Raw genomic sequence first — 23,916 nt, 5'->3', positions numbered from 1 at the left:
ACGCCGACCCCCGGCTCCCGGGCCCACGCGGCTCGGGCCCACGGCAGCAGGCTTCCCGGGCTCGGGGCGCCCAGGAGCAAGGCGGGGAGGGGGAGCAGGAGGCCGCACCCCCTCGCCCATCCGGGTGGACCCTCGCAAGGGGCCTCCCCGCAAGCGGCCGCGCCTGCTCCCCAGGCCCCAGGACTGTCCCCCCTTCCTCCTGCAGCGGCCAGTGAGGACCGGGCCACCCTCCGCGTGGTCTCCCGTGGGGGAGGGGCGGAGCTGCGTGACCCGCCGGCGCGCGAGGCCAGTGCGCCTGGTGGTGGCGCGGACACCCCGCCTGCTCTTGTGGGGCATCAGCCCCACGTCTGAGGCTTCACTCCTTGCACGATGAAAATTTAAAGAGGCGCACTTTTAACTTAGACGTCCGTCTGAATAAAACATACCTCTCATCTGGGATAAGGCTTGTCGAAACCAGACTTACGTAGTAAGAGGCACAGCCAGTCAAGGCATCCACGGTCTTCATGGATTTGCTTATGATAAAGTCTATTAAGCAGAAACCAAGTAACACGAATTTTTACTTCAAACCCAAGCATACCAATAACTGTCAGCTTAGGAGTCCTATGATTAACACAGATGCTGGACTGACACTTCACCCCCACCACCCTCCAAACACATCTTTCTAAACTAATAGGAGTGGCCAGTGTCTGCTGTACAGAGAGTCACATGAAGTCACTTTTGGAAAAATGTGTTTCTAGGCGAGGGGAGAAAAGAAGCCTCTGTGATGAACGTGAGGAACGTGTCAGCTTGTAATAAAGAATGAATTATCATAGGTATGTTGCAAGGAAAAAAATCTGCTAAATATCTTTGAGGCTGGCAAATACCACAACATAAAAAAGAGAAAAGAATGTGACAAAAATATTTGCATGTGTGGAGAAAGTATTTTTAAGAAACTGAATTCTCTGCAGTAATGGCCAGTGCTTAGTAAAGTTATAGAGGCATTTCATAGAACCTTCATATTCATAAAATTTTATTACTGGTATTCGATAACATATAAATAATATTTTCAATTAAAATCATCATTGGAGTCCACAAAAAAGTGGAATATTAGCATTTATTACTTCTTAAACGCCCTTACTTCAAACTGTAAAAGTGATTGCTTCCATTAGAGCAAGTCGAATTAGATCCTCAATAACCTCTTGGTTATATTTTTAAACTTTTTTAAAAAGTCTAGATAGTCAGGGGCATATCATTACCCAATTGGAAATTTTTAATGAACCCAATGATAAATATCATCTTAAAACCAAGAAGAGCTTCCAGATGCTTCCCTGTATCAAGTCACCTAAAGTGGTATAAATAGAAAGTGGAATTGAGCTCAGCTAAAGGAAAGCCGGGTGTTTGCCAGTAGAAACAGGTCATTGCCAAATCCAGAAACACTAACATCCACACCAATAATAATTCTATTACTACTAAGGATCCTGCATTAATTCCTCTCCCCACAAAGGTGATAATAGATGAAGTTAAAAGATTATTGTTAATGATGAGCATTGAGTAATGTATAGAAGTGTCAAATCACTGTTTTGTATACCTGAACTCAAGCAGCTGTATGTGAACTATAGTAGAATTAAAATGAAAAAAAAAAAAAGATTACGTTAAATTTACCCTGGAATATTTTCCCAGTGAGTGTAGCATGGATCAGCCTGTGCAGAGTGCAGAAAATTGGAAGATCTTTACAATAATAATGCTGCTGGGAATATAGTGGGTTGAGTGCCAAAGGCTCCTCATCCCTAAAATAACAGAGTCAAAACCTCTTTAAGAGAGTTCATGGCCACATTCTTGGACCTGTTGTTACCTAAGCCATCTTTCTTTTTTTTTTTAATATTTTATTTATTTAGTCATGAGAATACACAGAGAGGAGAGAGAGAGAGAGGCAGAGACCCAGGCAGAGGGAGAAGCAGGCTCCACGCAGGGAGCCCGACGTGGGACTCCATCCCCGGTCTCCAGGATCAGGCCCTGGGCCAAAGGCAGCGCTAAACCACTGAGCCACCAGGCTGCCCCCATCTTTAATGTCTGAGCTTGCAAAGGAGATACTATTTAATTAGCTTATTGTGTGCTTATTTGGTATTTATATAACAAGCATAGTTTATGTTTTCATATTTCCCTATATACAAATATACAGAAAAGCAAAGATAAGTGTTTTTTTCTTTTTTGTGGAACTCTACTTTATATCCCGCCTCCATGTTTCCTCATGAGGCAGATTCCTAGATTTCATTCTGTTCTCTTTTTCTGACTAAAATCTAGATTCCTAGATTTTATTCTGTTCTCTTTTACTGACTTTATGTCAGTAAAGAATGGACGTAACCATCCATCATCATCAAAATAGAATGTCTGATTAAAAGGATCCCTCTTCCCCTCCTTCAAACAAATATAACACATAAAACATCTTACCACCACCACCCTTTGTACAGTAGACCTTTATTTGTGTAGCTGTAAAGAAAACAGATAATTTTGTGAACAGCGCAGATGTCAGGTGAAGTATCAAGTCAGCTGCTGAAGAGGCTGCTTTTAAAATCTCCCCAAAGAGACCAACAGCACGGTTCGTTGAGCTCCAGGAGCTTATTGAGTGGAGAAGGGGCTGTTTGCAGAGCAGGTGAGGAGAGAGGGGAGTGTTTAAAGAGTTGATGAAAGGGCCTTCCACCTTAATGTTTGCCCTGGGAAGGTTCCATTGAATAGAGCCATCCTGCAAGGCAGGTGATGCGGCCAACTGAGCTCTAAAGCTCAAATAAGAGAAAATGTATAAGGAGACATAAATTCAGGAAACGTGGTATTAAGAGAAAGTCTTCACTAGTGCACCACCAGTATCCACTTATCCATACTAAAGGACAGCTATGGTTTGCATGAGCCATACTGAGGTCTTGACAGGCCAGGTACAGAGAGAGAATTTAATGTATAACATTGTCATTTTTCTATGTCACACTTAAGAAAATATAAGGCGTTGCATTGTTCCATAACTGATGGCTAATTGGAGATCTGTTAGATTCTCACACATATTCTTAAAGATGATCACATGACCTACACTTGACTATAGTTTCGTTTTCTCCCCATTTGTATTGCTATTTTACATTATTGTCATTGCACTGATCAGTCTTGTTCCTTTTTTTTTTTTTTTTTCAACTTGCCAGGACCAATTTGAATTCTAATTCTATTTTTGAAATTCTCATCAGACATCCTACTTATCGTGACCTCGAAGTCTAAACTGTAGATTCAGGAATGGTGCTTCTGAAAGACCATTTAGCAAGTGCCACAAATGCAATTGTGATTTCTCTAATGAGACCTTTTTGGAAGTTGTTCACCCATCTTGGATTTCAGAATCCACCCTCTTTTTTCTTAATATAGTGATATCAATGATCAAACTAAGATTCACAACATTTTAAAATTAAGGTAACTACAGGTTGGTATCCCTATTCTTCAATTTTTCTAGAAATGCACATTTTCTAAACATGAACATTTTTCTATGTAAAGAATTTTTCTCGATATTTTTCTGCATATCCAAGTAAATTCAATTTAATGACAAGTGGTGTAAATTAGCACATCAATTTTTAACAACTTTTTCAATATAATATTCATGTTAATTCCTGCTATAAACCCATCCATCCTCTGTGCCTTTAGCACACATTTTCTTAATTTTAACCCTCTCATAAGTTTCCCCCCCATGTCAGTAAAATGCATTAACATGCATTTTGTAGTTTTAAACCTTGGTCCAGTTTATAGTGGTGGTTATGAGTATAAACCCTGGAAGCAGGTGCAAGGGCTTGAATCCTTTCTCTAACTAGGTACTGGGAAAACTCAAGCAAGTTACATAATCTTTCCATGCCTCAGTTTCCCACCTGTGAAGCGTGAATGACACGTTCACTCTTATATAGGGTAATTGGAGGGGAAAAAAGCGCTTGCAGGAGCTCTAAAATCAGATACCCAGTGGCTAGAGTGTCCACCCCAGTGCAGTGTGGTCAGTCCCTTTTTCTAATGCTCGCTGATTTCAACATATTAATGGTAGAAATAGCAATAGTTCATTTTTTCAACAGTTTCTGCATATGACATGTTTAGTGCCTTTAAAGCAGATAATGATCCCATGAGGCCATTTGGATCTCTTGGTGCCACAGTCAGGAAGCCAGAGGTTACAAAGCTCTGTATCTCACTTGACTGATACCAAGAATTGTCCAGAAGGCCTGGGTGTGAATACTCTTCCAATACTCTTAATTTCAGAGTCCAAGCTCTGACTGCGTTCCATGATTCTGACCCCAAACAGGCCAAAGTGAAGCGGGAGTAGGAACCTAACACTGTTCATAAACTCACCCCCACCTTTTCTTTCTCCTGCTGTGCTGAGCCAGTGCCTCCCTGTTTCTGCATGATAAGCTGCATTTCACACCCCGCTTCCTCATTTGAATCCAGTGTCCTTAGAGTCTTTGCTGCTGGGAGTGTCTTTTTAAAAGAACTTTCATAATATTCTCTTTCAATTTAAAGAGTTTTCTCTTGGGGATCCCTGGGTGGCGCAGCGGTTTGGCGCCTGCCTTTGGCCCAGGGCGCGATCCTGGAGACCCGGGATCGAGTCCCACGTCGGGCTCCCGGTGCATGGGGCCTGCTTCTCCCTCTGCCTGTGTCTCTGCCTCTCTATCTCTCTGTGACTATCATAGATAAAATAAAGAAAAATTTAAAAAAAAAAATAGTTTTCTCTTGAGAATGTCTTGGTAGGGCCAGTCAGGCTGTTTGCCTTACCTACACTATTTTTTTGTTTTTTCAACAAGTATGTTTTTTTTTTTTTCAGACTTCAGTCTTATTTCTTGATCTCTGCTAGATTGTCCTCTTTTCCATTAATCGTTGTACTTCTTGTATTCATAATAACACTTTTGTATAGAAAAGGATGTCTTTTCTGATATTAGTAACCAAGCTTAACTGTAGATATTACTTTCCTGAAAGGAAAAAAGTGCATTTATCTGGAAAATGTTAGGTGTATTTAGCTTTCCCTTTTTTGCCCTGGATTTGCTGCCTAGCTTGTCACAACTCTTCTACAAAATGAAATTTGTTTGCCTCTGTGCATTTGTTCCTCCAAAAGCAAGGTTATGCCTGGCCTAAATTTTCAACCCCTGTCACCGAAATATAAAGCACACTGTTCATAAATTTTTAAGACATGAATTTTAATTACGCATATGTGTAATATTTTGGAGAAGATGTAACTTCTCCAGAAATTGCAAAAAAGACATAAGACAAATTTTTCTCTTTGCAGACTTAATGTTCTTAGTCTCATCGGATCATTTGGGAACTTAATCCGTCAGGACAAGCCTCATCATTTCAAAGACTGCTTCTCAGAATATACATACTTTGTTTTGTTTAGAAAGTTTTCCTTGAATGTTTTTCTACTCTTTACCGTGCTACAGTGGCTATTCTACTAATTTCAATTATTGTAAGATTAAGTATTACAGTTCATTGGAAATGAGAAGCCCTGAACTCTTCATTAAAACTCGGTTCTCAGCACTGAAATGTTTTCCACCGGTTCGCTTTACAACATTTTTGTCATTTGACACAATTTCCTTCTTTTAACAATTTGTTTGCTCACTGTGACACCGTTTTTTGGCATATGTCCCCTAATGTGAGAGAGGACAAAATAAGCTCTAATGTCACTAATAATAAGCAGTCAGGAAGTCAGAGTTGAAGGCTGTGATTTATAATTGAAACCTTATTGCGTACAGAGCCCCCATGGTGTAAATGGTCATATCCAGATGCTGGCTATATTTTGGATGTTTTGATCTGCAAAGCCGGAAAGTAATTATACTGTCCAAGATTGGTCATGGCTAACAATTGTTGCAGCAATTCATAACTGGCCACATTCTTTTAACACGAAAAAAAAAATGCTATTTTCATTGTATATGTTCCTTAAACCTTAGATGTCAAATATTTTTGAGAGCCTGATAAAAGAACGCCATGAAATGAACTGAAAATTGGAATCCACAAAGGAGACAGAATTGAAATTCAGTTTGGAACTAGTTAAACTGACTTTAGTAACTGGTGCAAAAAAAAATCTTCTCAAAACAATTTAGACATTTTGAAAAGATGCAGATACTTCTGAAAAGCCAAGTTGGCTCATTAGTGTGTGTTGCAGTTGGGCTGGTCTTCCCTTTTCCCACGTGCCTCCCCTTCACCGAATATGTTAATCTGACAGCTCTGGTTGAAGAAGAGGGATAAGAAGACCTTGGGGAGTAGCTTTCCAGGAGCCGGAGCAGCCCTGTGTGTAAGGGCCAGGACTAATGGTGGCGATAGGTCCACCTCCACCCCCATGCACACCGTTTTGTCTTTTACTCGGGGAAATTAACTACTGTACAAAGTTTGTTTTACTCCCTTAATAAAATTAATGTAACATCATCTGAATGAACACTTCCTGATTTTCTCAACTTGAACAATAAAGTACTAACTATCCGTGATCCCCCATAGACGATTCCCTATGGATCCTGTGGGTTTGGGTTGGACGTGGAATTTACATTGGAGGGTTACAGACAGTCCCTTGGGTATTGGTGGACCACACACGGCAGATGCCATCCCCCCGCCCGCGCCGTGGCCGAAAGGCTTGGCTAAGTACCATCACGCTGCGCTAACATCGGCTGGATCGGCTCAAATACGACGAATTATTTTTTTTATTCTTCCAAACCCTCTTCCCCCCCCCCCCCCCCCCTTGTGTGTGTAACCGTCCCCTGCCTAGACCTGTTCCCGTCCCCGGGAGAGGTCCTCGAGTTCTCACTGTGCGCCTCCTTCCGTCCTAGCCCCGTCCTCCCCCGGCGTGGACCCGGTGCCCCTGCAGCGCGCGGGCAGCCAGCACGGCCCTGGCCCGCAGGGCGCCGCCTTCCAGAGGGCCAGCTACGCCGCGGGCCCGGCGCCCGCCTACGCCGACCCCTACCGCCAGCTGCAGTACTGTCCGTCCGTCGAGTCTCCCTACAGCAAGTCCGGCCCCGCCCTCCCGCCCGAAGGCACCTTGGCCCGGTCCCCGTCCATCGACAGCATCCAGAAAGATCCCAGGTGGGTGCAAGCCCTGTGTCTCCCTCGGCGCCGCCTCGGGCGGCTCTCCAGCCGGGGCCAGGCCGTGTCCACGGCCCCCGTGGGCCACACGAGCGGTAAAGGGTCGACGGGGGACCCCTTGCTCGGTGCGCGACGGGGCGCTGCGGGCGGACCGCCGGGCCGCGCGTGGGTCAGTAGCAGATGATGGTCCTCGGCCAGGACGCTGCAGGTGCGTGAGATGGCAGCTGCTCGGGAGGGGCTGGGCGGCCTCTTCCCACCCCAGCAGGGGAGGCCTTGGGACTAGTCACTTGGCTGCAGAAGCGGGTCGCGGTGCTTTCTTGTGTCAGTGGGACCAGGCTTTGTCACCCTGCATATGTGTTTCCCCGTATCAGAGGGTAAAGTGGTCGTATGCCTTCCAGGTTATATAAAAAATTGGAAATTTGGAATATCCAGTTACCTTTACTTCTCTGTGTCTGAAAGGAAACATTAGGTCGAAGTTGTTTGGGTGTTGATAAAAACTCAGGCATAACACATCAGAAAAATTCTTATGTATCCTTTTGCTTTCTTTTTTCCAGCAGTGGGAGAAATTTAGTGGTGCTCCACTTCTGAAGTTAGCATTGGTTAAATGATGTTTTATTCATAGCTGTTTGATTTATGCTGATAGAGTCGCATAAGTATATATCTGCATCTGTGAATACTGTAGATATGTCAGATTTGGGGTATTTCTTTATAGCGGGGCTTGTCGCCTGGCTCTGGTGGTATACTTAAAATTCGTCTCAAGGAATTTTTTCTGCTAGAGCACACAAGTGCATATGTACTGTATTGAGGGGTTTCATAGATCCTTCTGTGAAAGGAAATCACTCCTACAAACATAAAAGGCAGAATGGGACCATTTTACGGTATTTTTCTTTGAGATAGCTACTTTAACACTATTCAGACTGCCTTGGAGGGCCCATGTTAAATATTATATTTGGTGGAACTTCCATTAGAAAAAAAAATTGTAACAAATTTTACAAAATTTTACAAAAAATTGTAACTCGCTGTTAACTATTACAAATAAGAAGTATACCTACATTTACATTGTGCAGTGTTTGCTTATCCAGGTTTTCAGTTTCAAACGTCCTGAAATCTGCCCCACATCCTTAAGTACTTTTGGTTTGTGTAGCTAAAATGTTCTTCAGATAACAACTCAGTACTCTCTATTTTTAAATAATTGTTCTTAAAAATTAATTAATTAATTAATAATTGTTCTTGATGTGCTACTGAAAATGTATAGAAATAGAAGAATAGTAAACTCAGGAAGTGCTAAATAGAAAAATACGTAGTGGAATTGGCTTTGCCTTATTTGACATTGTATATTCAAGTGAGGATAAACATTTTATCTCCAATGGAAAGGTTTTACGTTTCATATTAGGGGAATTTGATTAGTATGAAACCACATTTATTTATTTGTTTCCCTAGCTACAGCTTAGCCTCTTTATTTTATAATGCATATTAAATGCATTTTATTTTATTAAATGCTGTATCCTTTTCATTTCATGTTACTGTCATTTTTATAGCCTTTTTTCTTCTTTCACTATACTGTCATGGCTCTCTTACCTTTTTAAGTTATGGATTATATCACTTATATTTACTGTGCGCCCACTATAAAACCAAACAAGGAAACACTAATAAGAAATGTTATCATAAATAAGAGAATATTGGCTGCTAATTTTTTGTATGTGTAAACTGTATATGCAAGTCATTGCATTATATGAATTACAGATTCAGTTATTTTCAGGGATGCTAGTCATTAGTCTTAAATATGTGTTAAATTTGAAAAGAAAATCATACCACCATCCTAAGATATACCAACAAAACAGATATACCAACAAAACAGAGCCATATCCAGAACCAGAACTATATTGTTGTGAGCTAATTGATACACAAGGAAGTAATCGTCTAGCATCATGCAAAATGGATGGAGTTTAAAAATACAATAATGCTTTATGAGTTCTCTTAAATTAAGGGAATATGTCAAAGTGTCAGGTTTAGTTGACAGACATCTCAAATCTAAAATTCAAGTCCAAAATCTAATGCTTCTTTTATACCAAGATTTTTGCATCTCCCTTTTAATAATGAATTTTGATTGTTATCAGGTGACTGTTACTAGAACTAATAGGTTTAATCTCGGGATTCAAAATTGTTTATTTTGGCATTATGGCTTATGGTTTAAACTTTTTCGGTCCTTATACTTCTTTCAAGCTTAAGTTTTTAAAGAGAATTTGTTGAAGTTTTATTTATCATTAAATACCAGATCATGTAAGTCTCTACTATTCCCAACATATGTTTATAGCACATTATAATTCTCAAAGCACTTTTATTTACATCTCTGATGTAATTCTCCTTTGAGGAAGGAAACTGATAGGTTTAGTGGCTTAAATAAATGGCAGGTGGGTATGTGGGCATACCCATACTCTTAAGACATGGCAGCATGGAGTGGCATGAACACTTTTTATTTTTTTCTAAAAAAGAAAAAGAAAAGGAAGGAATAGACTCACATCCTTTAAGATTTTCTTTTCAGAGGGTGAACGAGTGGTAGTATGGGTGTTTGTGTGTAGGAGTTTGGAATAATGAAGGAAATGATAGAAATTGTCTGAATCGGTCTCCTTGCTCAGCTAATTGCTTATTGAATGTGTGGTCTTTGTCTTAGTTTTCATTTCTTTGGCTTTCTTTTCTAATACGTGTCTTATGCATCTTACTGCAGACCGATGTGTTTTCTCAGTGGAAGAATTTGAATATTACTTAATGAGAAGTCTTCCAGAAAGTAGTGTATTTTTTTAAATAAAGATTTTATTTATTAATCCATGAGAGACACAGAGAGAGGCAGTGACACAGGCAGAGGGAGAAGCAGGCTCCACGCAGGGAGCCCGACGTGGGACTCGATCCCAGGACTCCAGGATCAGGCCCTGGGCCGAAGGCGGCGCTAAACCGCTGAGCTACCCAGGCTGCCCAAAAGTAATGTATTTTAACAGAAGAATTTGATATCAGGATCGCCTCAATACATTATACTTGAAACCAGAGATTTAGTTAGCTCTTAATTCCTTTAAGCCACAGGATGTAAAACATTGGTTCGAAGGCTTGGATTTTTCTACCTTGCTTGGCCCAGTCACATATGGGGGCGAACTTTGGTCTTTTTGCTATGTGGCTGCCTCCGTGCTGTGCTCCAAAAAAGAATGCACGAAAACCTTTTTCTATAGAGATATGATACAATCTAATTTCCTTTTTAAAGTCAGCAACCACTGAGGAAATTTACATTCATATATATATATGAATATACACGTATATTCATATGCATATATATATATAAATTTTGCACATTTGCCAAGAAGTTTTTATTTTTTAATTGCATGTTATTTTCCATAAAATGTGAATCTCTTCTTTTTAAAATGTGAATCTCTTAAGGATTGTTGACACAGCTAATATATTTTCAGTGCTAAACCAAAAACTGAGTTTTATATATGATTGGTTTTAGACTTATAGATCAAGTATAAATCTTAACATCAAATTGTATGAAAGAGGTTTCAGTAATGTTTGGGGTGATAAGTCATAGCATCCTTCTTTTGATTCTGATTGATGAAATAACTAGAAAAACATAAAGCAAGATCTATATACTTGTGTATATAAAAGTACTATAGGGAACGTCTGGGCGGCTCAGTCATCTGAGCATCTGACCACTGATTTCAGCTCAGGCCATGATCTCCCCCATGTCAGGCTTTGCACTCACACAGAGTCTGTTTAGGATTCTTTCTCTCCCTCTCCCTCTGCCCCTCTTCCCTCTTACATACACAATCTCTCTAAGTAAATAAATAAGTAAAATCTTTAAAAAAATAAAAATAAAAAGATACAAGTACTATCAATGTTCTTGTCTATAAAAGGAAAGTTCTGGGTTAGACATTTACCGATAGAACTTAATGCGTAGGTTGTAACAAAAATAGCATCTTTAAATCGTATTTGATTAATCTCTTTTCGAGGTACTGTAATTCTTGATGTACACTATTTCCAGCGATTTTGCAAACATGTAAAAAGAATCCAACTTATGATAAACATGGTTTCAAGTTAAACTCTGTCTTCTTTTTGTTATTCAACATAACAGAAAATAAATACAGAAGCACATCTTTAATTCAGAACTGGGGCCCCGATTTGCAACTGCCTTTCCATTGGTTCTATCAGACTTGTAGTTGTTTCGTTTCAAGTTACAATATTTGAACGATAATATAAAAATATATATTTTCTAAGGAATCACCTAGGGCATTTCTACTATATTTCATCTATTCTAAGATACTACTCATGTTATTTTACTATTGGATATTGTATTAGAAGTAAATATTATTAAGTAATGCTGCTCATAAATATCTAATCAGTGGGTAAGCCTAGGTTAAGAATGTTTTCCAAATACTGTCTTTCATTGGTCACTACAAAACCAAGCATAGAGCATACAGTGAATGAATACTCAGGACACAAAATATACTGCAACAATGCTTTATAAAAGGTGAAGATTTGAGGGGTGCCTGAGTGGTTGAGCATCTGCCTTTGGCCCAGGGTGTGATCCCAGGGTCCTGGGATTGAGTCCCGCATTGGGCTCCCTGCAGGGAACCTGCTTCTCCCTCTGCCTGTGTCTCTGCCTCTCTCTCTGTACCTCTCATGAATAAATAAGTAAAATCTTTTTTTAAAAAAAGATGAAGATTTGAAAACTATTTTTAAAAATCTTTGTTAGGGCAGCCCTGGTGGCGCAGCAGTTTAGCGCCGCCTGCAACCCAGGGAGTGATCTGGAGACCATGGATCGAGTCCCGTGTCAGGCTCCCTGCATGGAGTGTGCTTCTCCCTCTGCCTGTGTCTCTGCCTCTCTCTCTCTCTCTCTCTCTCTCTCTCTCTGTGTGTGTCTCTATGAATAAATAAATCTTTAAAAAAATAAAAAATAAAAATCTTTGTTAAAGTTTAAAGCATTGTTATGTAACTTAAGTAGCATAGCTGAAGTGTTCATAGTAAAACAGTTACATGGTGCTTTCCATTGCCCAGTTCTCTCCAGTGGTGGAATCTCTGGAGAGCTTGGTTTTCACTTGGTTCGAATGCTCACTAATCATTTATTTAACTGGGGGAAAAATATAGCAATCACAATTTAAAGACCATCAGAGTGTAAAGAGCACTTGGAAGCCATTTACACAGTTAGGTTAAAAGCAAGCCTAACAATTGACTTGAATGCCTCTAGCCACAGGCCACTCACCTCATAAAAGCATTTTATTAATATTTTGAGTAATTCAAGCCTTGCAAATTAATTTATATTGATATGAAATCTGTGCCTCACATCAGCTCATTCCCTGATCTGGTCCCTGACCTTTGAAATCACATGAGAATGTGCTGAGCCCTCTTCCCAAGGACAGCCCTTGAAGACAGTTCCAGGGCCCAAGCTGCTGTCCCTGCGCTAGCTGCATCCCTTCCCTGAACAGTCATTACCAGGGTCCTCCTCTGGAGTCATGCAGTGGCCAGTGGCGTTTTCTGTATCACCAGAAGTGCAGGAAGAGAGCAAGTGTTCCCTTGGGGCAACCGAGGTTCCTAGTACATTTTCTGGAGAGTGAGATGAGAATGATGTTGGTGACAGTGATGATGGTAACAATGATATTAAAAATAATTAAGTAATATATTTTATACTCAGCATTAAACATTTTTTAAAATACTTATTTGTTTTTATTTAAATTCCAGTTAGTTAACATGCAGTATTAGTTTCAGGTGTACAATATAGTGATTCAATAACATACAACACCCACTGCTCATCATGATAAGTGCCCTCCTTCATCCCCATCACTGATTCCATCCATCCGCCTGCTCTCCTCCCCCTCTGGTAACCATCTCTTTGTTCTGTATAGTTTAGAGTCTGTTTCTTGGTTTGCCTCGCTCTCTTTCTTTTTTCCCTTTGCTCATTTGTTATGTTTCTTAAGTTCCACCTATGAGTGAAATCATATGGTATTTGTCTTTTTCTGATTTGTTTTGCTTAGCATAATACTCTCTTGCTCTATCCATATCCTTGCAAATGGCAAGATTTCATTTTTTATGACTGCATTATATTCCATTGTATATAAATACCACATCTTTTCTATCTATTCTATCCATTGATGGACACTTGGGCTGCTTCCCTAATTTTGTTGTTGTAGATAATGCTGCTGTAAACATCAGGGTGCGTGTATCTTTTTGAATTAGTATTTTTGTATTCTTTGGATAAATACCTGGTAGTGCTATTACTGAATCATAGAGTAGTTCAGTTTTTTTACTTTTTGAGGAAGCTCCATACTGTTTTCTAGAGTGGCTACACCAGTTTACACTACCAAGAGTGCAAGACAGTTCCCCTCACTCCACATCCTCACCACCACTTGTTGTTTCTTGTATTGTTGATTTCAGCCATTCTGACAGGTGTGAGGTGGTCCCATTGCAGTTTTAATTAGCATTTCCCTGATGATCAGTGATGTTGAGCATCTTTTCATGTGCCTATTGGTCATCTGGATGTCTTCTTTGGAAAATTGTTTATTCATGTCTTCTGCCCATTTTTAACTAGATTATTCATTTTTAGGGTGTTGAGTTTTATAAGTTCTTTATATATTTTGGGTACTAGTCCTTTATCAGATATGTCATTTACAAATATCTTCTATCTTCTACCCTTCCATAGGCTGTCTTTCAGTTTTCTTGATCATTTTCTTTGCTGTGCAGAAGCTTTTTATTTTAATATAGTCCCAATTGTTTCCTTTTGCTTTTATTTATCTTGCCTTAGGAGATATATCTAGAAAGAAGTTGCCATGGCCCAAGTCAAAGAAGTTACTGCTTGTGTTCTTTTCTAGGATTTTTATGGTTGCAGGTCTCACATTGATATCTTTAACTCATTTTGAATTTATTTTTGTGTCTGGCATAAGAAAGTGGTCCAGTTTTATACTGCATGCTGTTGTCCAGTTTTCTCAACACTGTGGAAGAGACTGTCTTTTTCCCATTGCATATGCTTCCTGCTTTATTGAAGATTAATTGACCATATAATACCATTAAACTTTTTAAATACTCATTATTTAATTTAATCCTCCCTAAGTCTCTATGACATGAATCTTAATAGTGCCCATTTCACATATGAGGAAACTAAGGCTCAGAGAGCTAGAAATTGAATCCATGTCTGCCCAAATTCGAATCCTATGTTTATAACTACCATGAATATTGATGCCAGTATTAGCTTTACAATGAAATAAAATGTAGTCTTTTCACATGTGCATTCTGCAAAGCTATGAATTGGTTATCCTTACCTTGAATTTTTAATTTTCTTTTGACTTTAAGTGAAGGGCTTTACTTTCACTTCTTGTTGGGTGATTCCATTATTCAATACTACAGAAATCTGTGGGTCACAATTATGTTACCCAGTGTGATTACTATAAGGCACTGCTCCAAGTCCCTTGGAAATATGAAAGACATACATGTATGTCCTCAGCAAAGTTTTATCAAGACATGGCCGGAGCTGGCCCAGGGACAGATCCTTGTAGCTGTCATTCCTTGGACTCTTCTCTCCAGGTCCATCTTAAAGGCACTTGTGTTCTAGGTGACTTTGCAGAGGAGTATTTTAGGATGAGCTCTGTATATATGGGGACAGTATGAAAAAGCTTCATTTTTTAAGGAGCTTTCAAAGCTATGTGAGAGAGAAAGGTATATCCAGAAATGACTGCAATGCCCTGGGTAAATGAGACAGACATGATCAAAGAATCATGGAGGAGAAAGTGAATCTGAGTGTTTGGTACAAACCTTGAGCAAGAGGTGGCATTTACATAAATATGGCGGGAAGTTTTTGAGACAGAGAAAACAGGTGGAAAGGAAAGGGAGCTGGAGATGGGATGGAGGGGTAGGGCCTGTTTGAAGCTCTCATGAGGCCTGAATGGGTTGAGGTATAGGATTTCCAGAGGGAAGCTGTCTCCATGTATTCCCATCTGCCCCTCCCCCCCCAATCAGAATGGAGCATTAGCTTGCACCCCATATGTAGACTTGTTCCTCAGAAAGTTCAAATACAGTGTGTGAATTTCCTGTGGCTGCCATGACAAATTCTCACACATTGAGGGGCTGGCACCAACAGAATTCATCTCTGACAGTCCTGAGGCCAGACATCCAAAATCAAAGGTGTTGGTGTGGGCTCCCAGGCTCCCGGGGACAGTCCAGCAGCCTGTGGCCCTGGCTGTCCCATTGATGGTGGTAGCATCCCTCCAAACTGCGCCCCAGTCCTTACACATGGTCTTCTCTCTCTCCCGGCCTCTTCTCCATTTCCTGTGAGGACATTAGTCATTGTATTTAGGGCCCATACCATTCTTAATCACATCGGCCAAAACCCTATTCTCAGATAAAGTCACATTCTGAGCTTCCAAATAGACATGAATTCTGGGGGGACACTCTTCAACGAACTACACATGCTGTAGTGTACATTTATACTATTTACTCTATAAACTAGTTGTGCATCAAAGATAGAACTTAAGACAGGCTATGTTAAAACAAAAATGTTTAGATTTGTTTATAATTTTAAACATAGACCTGTTCTTCAGGAAGACGATATGATTGAATATGTAAGATCTGTTATTGTTCACATGGCTGGTGTTCATCGCTGCAGGTACAGAGAGATGGGTGAGCTTAGCTATTTTTTTGGTTTTGGGGCATGCTTGAATTATTAGTGCTACCTTGTTCATATTGTGAGAGGTAGTTTAAAGGCAGGTAATATAACCCAAAACTTCACATGGGCAGCACATACCCAACAACAGCAAGGGGCCCTGGGTGAGGTGCTGGAATAAGCAAGGGTGTCTCCGTCAGCCCTGCCACGGTGTTAACTACCAACAAAAGACGCATCATGATCTGAACTCTAGAGCTAGTGAGAGGGCCAATCCATAGAGTTAATATGGAAGCTCTTCATTTCTTTATTTTGTTTAGTTAAATAAAGGTGTAGAAATTTAGATGTCCTCCCCTTTCAAGCCCAGTGGATGATCTTATGCAGCCATGCAGTACAGACTGTCAACCCAAACGGGATAGCGGAGGAGGTCTGGGTGAAGGTCAGCCCACACAGGGAAAGGGATCTGCAGCAAATTGCGATTCTGGGAGTGATGCTTATCTGCTCTGCCCTCAGCATCCTTGTACGTAAAAGCACCTCCTTCTTAAAGTTGTGAGATGAAACATGTTAAGACTCCAACGTCTTGGGAATATTTCTTTACGGTGGGGAGGGAAGGGCCCATTTTCAGCTGTGCCAGTATGGCTGCCTCCCTGCTGCAGACCCCACTTCATCCCCCCACCTCCTGCCCCTCTACCCCACATCCCCGTCATCAGGACACCCAAGGATGGAGTCAGAGCTATGGGAAACATGGGTGAAGACAGAGAGGCCAGGGCTGTCTGGTTGGAAGGACAGAAAGGCCCAGGATCTGGGAGGGGTTCCAGCCCAGAGCAAGGAGTCAGGGTAATTGAGAGCCCGGCCCTCATGGCAGGAAACAGAATTGGAAGATGGAAAGGAAGATTTCACTGCAAAAGGATTTTTTGCTTTGTTTTACAGAAGCCTCCTTTCCGGGATTCCTTTTATCAGTTTAAAGGAAAGCAATGTTCTCATACAATACTTGTCTGTGCCAGTATTGATTTTCCCATAGCCCAGAATACTCACTTTGCCTCCTGTCTTAAAAATCACTTGTAGGAGTAAGCAACTGCATTTTTAAAATAGCAACTCATTTCTAATACTACACCCTTACCTCATTTGTACTGAAGCACATTCTGGCCAGGGCCCTCCATGACATTCCATGGGAAAGAGGGATGACACACAGTCAGCCGTGACTGATGAGCATCTGTGCCCAGAGTACTAACGAGTTCATCATTAGCACATCCTCCGTCAGTTTTGATGGTGGAAATCTCTGTTTTGTGCTTTTCTGGTATAAACACTTTACTCTTGGAAACCAACCTCTTCTTTCCTGTCATTCCAAGTGCTTTTGGTAAAATAGACTCTGCCCCAAGTTGGAGGATGAGCATGCAGCCCACATCTGCTGCAAGAGCTGACAGCTTGTAGGGCCCCTATCCACTAGCCAGGCCTCCAGGTATGTGAACGAGTCTGAGAGACCCCTCTCTCTAAAGTAGGATGTGTGCATTCTGGACTCTCCTACCCCATTTGGGTCAAAAAGCCAAATCCAAACTAGCTAGAGCCAGCAAACAGGAACAGAAGCTGTTACACACCCTCTTCTCTGAGAAGTTTCCTGCCCACTGTCCAGTCTCTATGGAGTTGGCTATAATGGTAGAAGCTCTGACCAGGAAGGAGAAACCAGTAAAATTCAGAGCAATGGAATCAGCTAGGTTGGTCAGTCATTTCTCAAGGACTGTTGTCTTCCAGGGGGAATCTTGACATCCCAGTTATGCTACATAGATTATGTGTCTGAGTATAGATAGATTGTATGTATGTCTATAGATACAAATACATATAATTTATGTGTGTATATACACACACACGCACACACGTGCACACAGTACATGTATATGTACACAAATTGGCTGTTTATTGGCTCTGCACATGTTTATCCGAGATAAGGCCTACAAAATTTACATAAGCACACATGATTATTAACGTGACAAAAGACACACAATAACACTGATTTCCTTTATTGTCTACCTGTAGGTCTGCTCTCTCAGTCCTGTGCTTTGCTTTTAATTTTCTTTTACCACTTTTTTTAAAGTCATTCTAAAAATATTCCATTCTTTAAATCCATGTTGACAGAGTGTTAAAAATGAAAAAATATAAATTCTCGAAACCAGAGAAACTTAAGATTTGTTTCCCTTGCAGAAATACAAATCCATCAGAGTAGCTCTGAGAACCTTGGGATCCCTGGGTGGCGCAGCAGTTTGGCGCTTGCCTTTGGCCCAGGGCGCGATCCTGGAGACCCGGGATCGAATCCCACGTCGGGCTCCCGGTGCATGGAGCCTGCTTCTCCCTCTGCCTATGTCTCTGCCTCTCTCTCTCTCTCTCTCTGTGACTATCATAAATAAATAAAAATTAAAAAAAATTAAAAAAAAAAAAAGAGAACCTTGAAAAATACATTCTAGTTCTTTGTTTATGTATTTAATCGGCATCCACATGGCTGTGCTCATTCCACTTTAGGATTATGCACCATTTGAAGTGCTCTATGCTTCTCAGAGAATTCGACTAGTTCTTAATTAAAAGAACTCTCTTTTTTTTTATCTTTGACTTATACTGTTGTAACTATTCAGAACCTATTTCACTTTTAGCATATCTCAATTAATCAATCCTCGAAGGCTTCCTTGTCGATTCCACTGCAAACAAAATCTGAAATCCCCTTTGGTCATTCCACGTACAAACCAGTTTTAATAATTTACTTGATGTCATAAGTCACCTTTCTTCACCATCTGACTTTAAACATTTAATTGAAAACAAAAAGGGAGCGTTCAAAACTTTTATTGTCTTACAAGGCAGGTGGTAGTTGTCTGTCAGTTTGTAACTAATGGGAATTAATTTTTGTTGCTTCTTGAGATATTTTGCAGCTAATAGTACTCATTAATTTGGAGGCGCTGACATCTATAGAGATGAAATTAGCATTTTATAGTAAGAAAGATACATTTTGAGCTGAAATTTCCATTGCTCATGATACATACAGCTCAACGAATCTAATAACCTAAATTCTTTCATGTACTGATGATTGTGTTCAACCGTGTTAACTGGGTTGCTGAACCAAGTATGTTCTAGAGTTGAGGTAATTCTATTATGAAGAGTAGGAGGATAAAGAGGAAGAAAAACAGAAAGAGAAGGAGGAGAAGAAAGACACCGAGTGGGAAATTCAGAAGTAAATGTTCTTGCTATACAGAATATTTTATGTACTAAAGTGCATCTCGTTGACAGAGATGAAACTTGTATCCTCACTTAAAATTTCATACTAAAACATGGCCCATGGGCCACCAGTTTGGGGGTCCTATTTAGACATGAACCCAGCATACCAAGAAAACTAACTGCATTTGATCACTGGCCATTTGCAGAGAAGCCCCTAAAGTGAGTGCGTGTCTGCCCTTAGCTGCTCTATACTGCAGGATGCTACAGTGAGACCCCAGGATGTGTCCTGTAGACTTTGAAACTTGGCGCAGTGGTTCCCAACATTTTTGGAACTCCTACACTAGTTACATTTCAAAAGACATGTGGGGTGCCACTCTTTGACTTTGCAAATAGTCTCCTCCAGCCACTGCCTAATACATGGGAAAAGCAAACATGGCATAACTTTAGAATATAGGATGGTGTTTGCAATAAAATAAAAGGGACCTTATAGAAAAAAGCATAGAGGTGTGTAAATAGATGCTTGAAAATCGGTGGCTCAGAAGCCACAATGAGAAAGAAATTGCTTCTCTGAACATGTGAGTAGTATAAAATTAGCTCAAGGTACTCACATTCCTCTCAGTGAATGTAATGGAGAAATCCTGGCTCTTTACCTATATGTACTACTTTGAGTATATTTGCTCAATCAGTGAATGACTAGAATTATAGTGTTTCTTCTGAATATTTTCAAATATTTCAAAGAAGCAATAATATTTTACAATCTTAATCATTTCTGAGAAATCTCCATATAACTAGCACAGTCTCTGGAATTAACAGAAATAAGGTTGTGGTAACCAGTCTCCAGTCACCTTCATCTCCTGGTTGTTCACACCTTTGTGTGGTCCCTCCCACATGAATCAGAGCCGGCCTGTGTGACCAGCAGAATACTGCAGGAGTGACAGTGTGTGACTTCTGGAGGTAGGGAAGCCAGTTCAATATCCTGAGGCATTTAAGCAGCACTGTGGAGAGGCCCACATGGGGGGTGCGGGGGCACCAACCTGCCCGCCGTGTGAGTGAGCCACCTTCCAAGCAGTGCCCATGATGCCTTTGGGTCTTCCAGCTTAGAACCCACACACTGTGGAGCAGGGACCCACCACCGCAGCTGTTCCCTGTCTTGAATTCCTGACTAAGAAGCTGTGAGATAATAAATGATTCCTGTTTTCAGCCACTGAATTGTGGGATGATTTGTTATGCCTAATGGAACTGGTCATCTTACCAAAGTTAGCTTTCCTCCCAGGGTCTCCTCTGAAACTCCCTCTCCTCCTTTCTTGTTTTAAAAGAACAAGCCAGGGGCACTTGGGTGGCTCAGTTGGTTAAGCATCTGCCTTCGGCTCAGGTCACTATCCCAGGGTCCTGGGACCGAACCCCATGACAAGCTCCCTGCTCAGCGGGAAGCCTGCTTCTCCCTCTGCCCCTCTGCCCACTCATGCTCACTTTCAGATAAACAAAATCTTTAAAAAAGAAAAAAAGGGAACAAAAGAAAAGAAAAGGCAAAAAAAGGGGGGAAATAACCCAAACATCCATTGACAGATGAATGGATACACAAAATGTCCTATCTACACATGCAGCAGACTATTATTCAGCCTTAAAAAAAAAAAAAGAAATTCTGCACATAGTACAGTATAGATGAACCTTGAAGACATCATGCTAAGTAAAATAAGCCAGGCACAGACAGACACTACATAATTCCACTTATAGGAGGTACTCAGAGTAGTCAAAATAATAGAGACAGAAATTGAAATAATGGTTACCAGGGACTAGGAGGAAGGGGAAATGGGGAGTCAGTGTTCAATGATTATGAAGTTTTGGTTTTGAGTGATAAAAAACATTCTGGAGGTGGACAGTTGTGATGGTTGCACAGCAATATGAATGTACTTAATGCCACTAAACTGTATACTTAATTTTTTTATAAATTTATTTTTTATTGGTGTTCTAAACTATATACTTAAAATGGTAAGTTATATGTACACTTTACCACAATAAAAAGAACAAAAAGAAAAGGAAAAAAAGGAAAGAGCCAGCTAAAGGCCATCCAGGCACTACTTCTGATGTACAGAAACTAAGACCATTTAGAGTTGGCAGCAGGTGCGGGCCACAGGGAGGAAGACTGAACAGGAGTGGCCCCATGGATCTTGAGCATGATTGCTTTCAAAACAGTACCTTCCGGGGCACCTGCTGGCTCAGTTGGTTGAGTGGCCAACTCTTGATTTTGGCTCAGGTCATGATTAGTGTCCCGGAACCACTTGAGCTCCGTGACTGGGCTCCCTGATCAACAGGGAGTCTGCTTAAGGTGCTCTCTCTCCCTCTGCCCCTCCTCCTGCTTGCATGCATTCTTTCTTTCTCTCTCTAAAATAAATTAAATAAATAAATAATCTTTAAAAAAAACACAAAAACCAAAACAAAACTCAATGCCATCTGCTGCTTTATGGGCTCTCAAGCCCACTTTTAAGGGGAACACACACAGCATCCTATCCCACTTATTACTTGCCAAATACATTACCTACACAAGGTATTTAATCTCTTCTCCACATTTTCTTATGATTAAATAAAATTAATATTACCTAATATATTGGCTATCAGACTTGGTTAAAATAATGAATGTGAAGCTATCAGACTTGGTTAAAATAATGAATGTGAAGTAGCTCTTTCAATTAGCTGACACAATATTATTCCATAGAATAAAAATAATTGTTAATATTTTTTGAGAAATAGTGCCTTATGATCAGTTGTAAATATTTTCATCACTTATTCTTCCATTCAACAAATATTTATTGAGTGCCAACAGCCAGCCAGATAGCAGAAACTTGGGTAGGAGATGAGATGGGAGTATCAACTAGGAAATAAGTAGGAAATTATCTTATTTAAAATCCTATAAACTTAAAACTAAATCAAATTTAAATGAAAACTATCTGCTACGTTTTATTAAAAATTGCCCTAGTCACTGATTCTGTGAGCCACCACATAATTCGATTGTAATAACCACAGGCACTCCTACGGTGCTTCTTGCTTTCAGAGCCCAAGTTCTATTTCATGACTTCTACTGGGGTTAATTTCCCCTCGCACTGAAAATGAAGGCAGTAACTCATACCTCAGAGGCCCTAAATCAGGAAGCTTTCAACCAGCATAAAGGAAGCAGACGGGGAGGAAGCATCCTGTTTCTCCCAGGAACCAATAGTATTCCTGGCCCTCTCTCTCTTTGACAAAGAAGTCTGCTATATTTCAAGCCAGGTTATTTTATATTAGAAAAGAACTCATTAAGATAAGTGGCAATTAACATCGACACTGCAATAAAAGTGCTTCTGACATTAAAGAAGAAAATATAAAACATGGGCTTTTTTTAGATAAACTGAAATGTTTCTTTCTTTTTTTTTTTTTAAACTGAAATGTTTCTGCAGGGGGCACAAACAATGTATTTGCTGTGCTTTGTTTTCAAGATTACTAGAACATTAACAGATTTAAATTTACTATAAATCAGCTTGAAAATAACAGGCAATGTTGCTAATACTGTAGAAGAGGCCATCAGGAGGGACAGGAGATCTGGGCCGTGTCTGCTTAGCAGGACCACGCACGCGCGTGCACACACATGCACACACACGCTGGACCAGCTCTGGTTAAGTAACTGCCAACCATGAATGACTATAAATTTGCACTATCATCCATTAGAAAGGAGTTCCTGTTCAAGGATCCTGCACTGTTGCTTTACCAGAAGTGGAGGGAGCCTGCCCCCTGTGGCAGGCCCTTGTGCCGCCAGCCTGTCCCCCACGGGGGCCACCTCCTGGAGCGCCCCTGGGGCCGCGCAGCAGCAGCAACCTGGCCCTCTGAGAGCTGGCGGATTGCAGCCCATAAAATGCGCTCTGGCTACGTCAGTCAATAGGAGCTTGTTGGAAGTTTCCAGGGGGTTGCAGCAGCCTCAGCCAAGCAGGTCTCATTGAGAAGCAGGTCACGGTCGTGGATACAAAAGCCGCTTTGGGGGCCATAGAGGAACCCTGAGCAGGGCGCCGAGGAGTGTCTGTGGCCTCAGGGAGCTTTGCGGCCTGGGGCCTTGCCCCCCTCCACCGCTCTCCTCCTCTCCTGGCCTCTGCCTGCCAGGGCGGCCCAGGCCCCTCCTCTCCGGCCTCTCCTCTGCCCCTAGGGCCGGTTCCTCTCCACACTGCTCTCCAACTGTGTGTTGTTCTGCAGCCCCTCCAGTTCTAACTTGCTCAGGAGAGTGGTCTTGGGCTGAAGTGAGTGCCCTCCCAAATTCCAGTGTTGAAGTCCCAGCCCCCCAGGACCTCTGCATGTAAAATTGGAGAGAAGTTCACCTAAGAGGTAATTAAGTTAAGATGAGACCATCAGGATGGGGTCCTAATCCAGTACGATTGGTGTCCTCCTAAGAGAAGGACCACGTGAGGACAGAGTTTGAGGTCAGCCACCTGTGAGCTAAGGACAGACAAGCCTTGGAAGACACCAAACCTCCCGGCGCCTAGATCTTGGATTTCTAGTTTCCAGAACTGTGAGAAAATAAATGTTCAGCCTGTGGTATTTTGTTATGGCAGCACAAGCAGACTAATGCAGGAGGCTGTGTTTAGAGCCACGAGTGGGTGTCCAGCATAAAACATGACACCACCCCTCTAGGCAGAGCTGCCTTTGGCTCAGCGGGAACCCTAATGACATTCGTCTGTGGTGGGGTTCTACAATGATCTACACATGTGTGTCCTCAGAGCAGGGCCCCAGGGGCTGTGATAGCTGCTCTCAGCCCGGGGTTTGGCTGCCCAGTCATCCTGCCCATGTAGATGTACCTTTTCTGAAGGTGAGTTTTGTATAGTGTTTAAACTATAACTTGTGAGTCAACAAACATGTATTTATCTCCTCTAAATTTGAAAGGGTTTGTGTGCATTACAGAAAATGAGATTCCCAAAGCAAAGAGTAGTTTTACTAATTATACACGTAAATCATTAGACAGATGAATAAATCAGTGCGATATAATAAATGACTGGTGCTTTGATAAATTGGACATGCTCGCTTGTGGAAATGGAGTC

General features: G+C 41.1%; 1 protein-coding gene across 17 annotated transcripts in view; it reads left to right on the top strand.

Annotated features, from left to right (window-relative positions):
- The window catches only part of CTNND2 (catenin delta 2), a 923,063-nt gene that overhangs the window by 552,711 nt on the left and 346,436 nt on the right, over positions 1 to 23,916 (top strand). For all 17 annotated transcript variants that reach the window (XM_072752714.1, XM_072752715.1, XM_072752713.1 and 14 more), the window contains one exon: positions 6,789 to 7,041. In XM_072752714.1, coding sequence (XP_072608815.1) covers positions 6,789 to 7,041 — 253 coding nt within the window. The remainder of the gene's footprint in view (positions 1 to 6,788; positions 7,042 to 23,916) is intronic.

Source organism: Vulpes vulpes, chromosome 3 (assembly GCF_048418805.1).
Source record: "Vulpes vulpes isolate BD-2025 chromosome 3, VulVul3, whole genome shotgun sequence".
Taxonomy (NCBI): Eukaryota; Metazoa; Chordata; class Mammalia; order Carnivora; family Canidae; genus Vulpes; species Vulpes vulpes.
The sequence above is the reverse complement of the archived record's forward strand: the minus strand, read 5'-3'. Positions and strand labels throughout refer to the sequence as shown.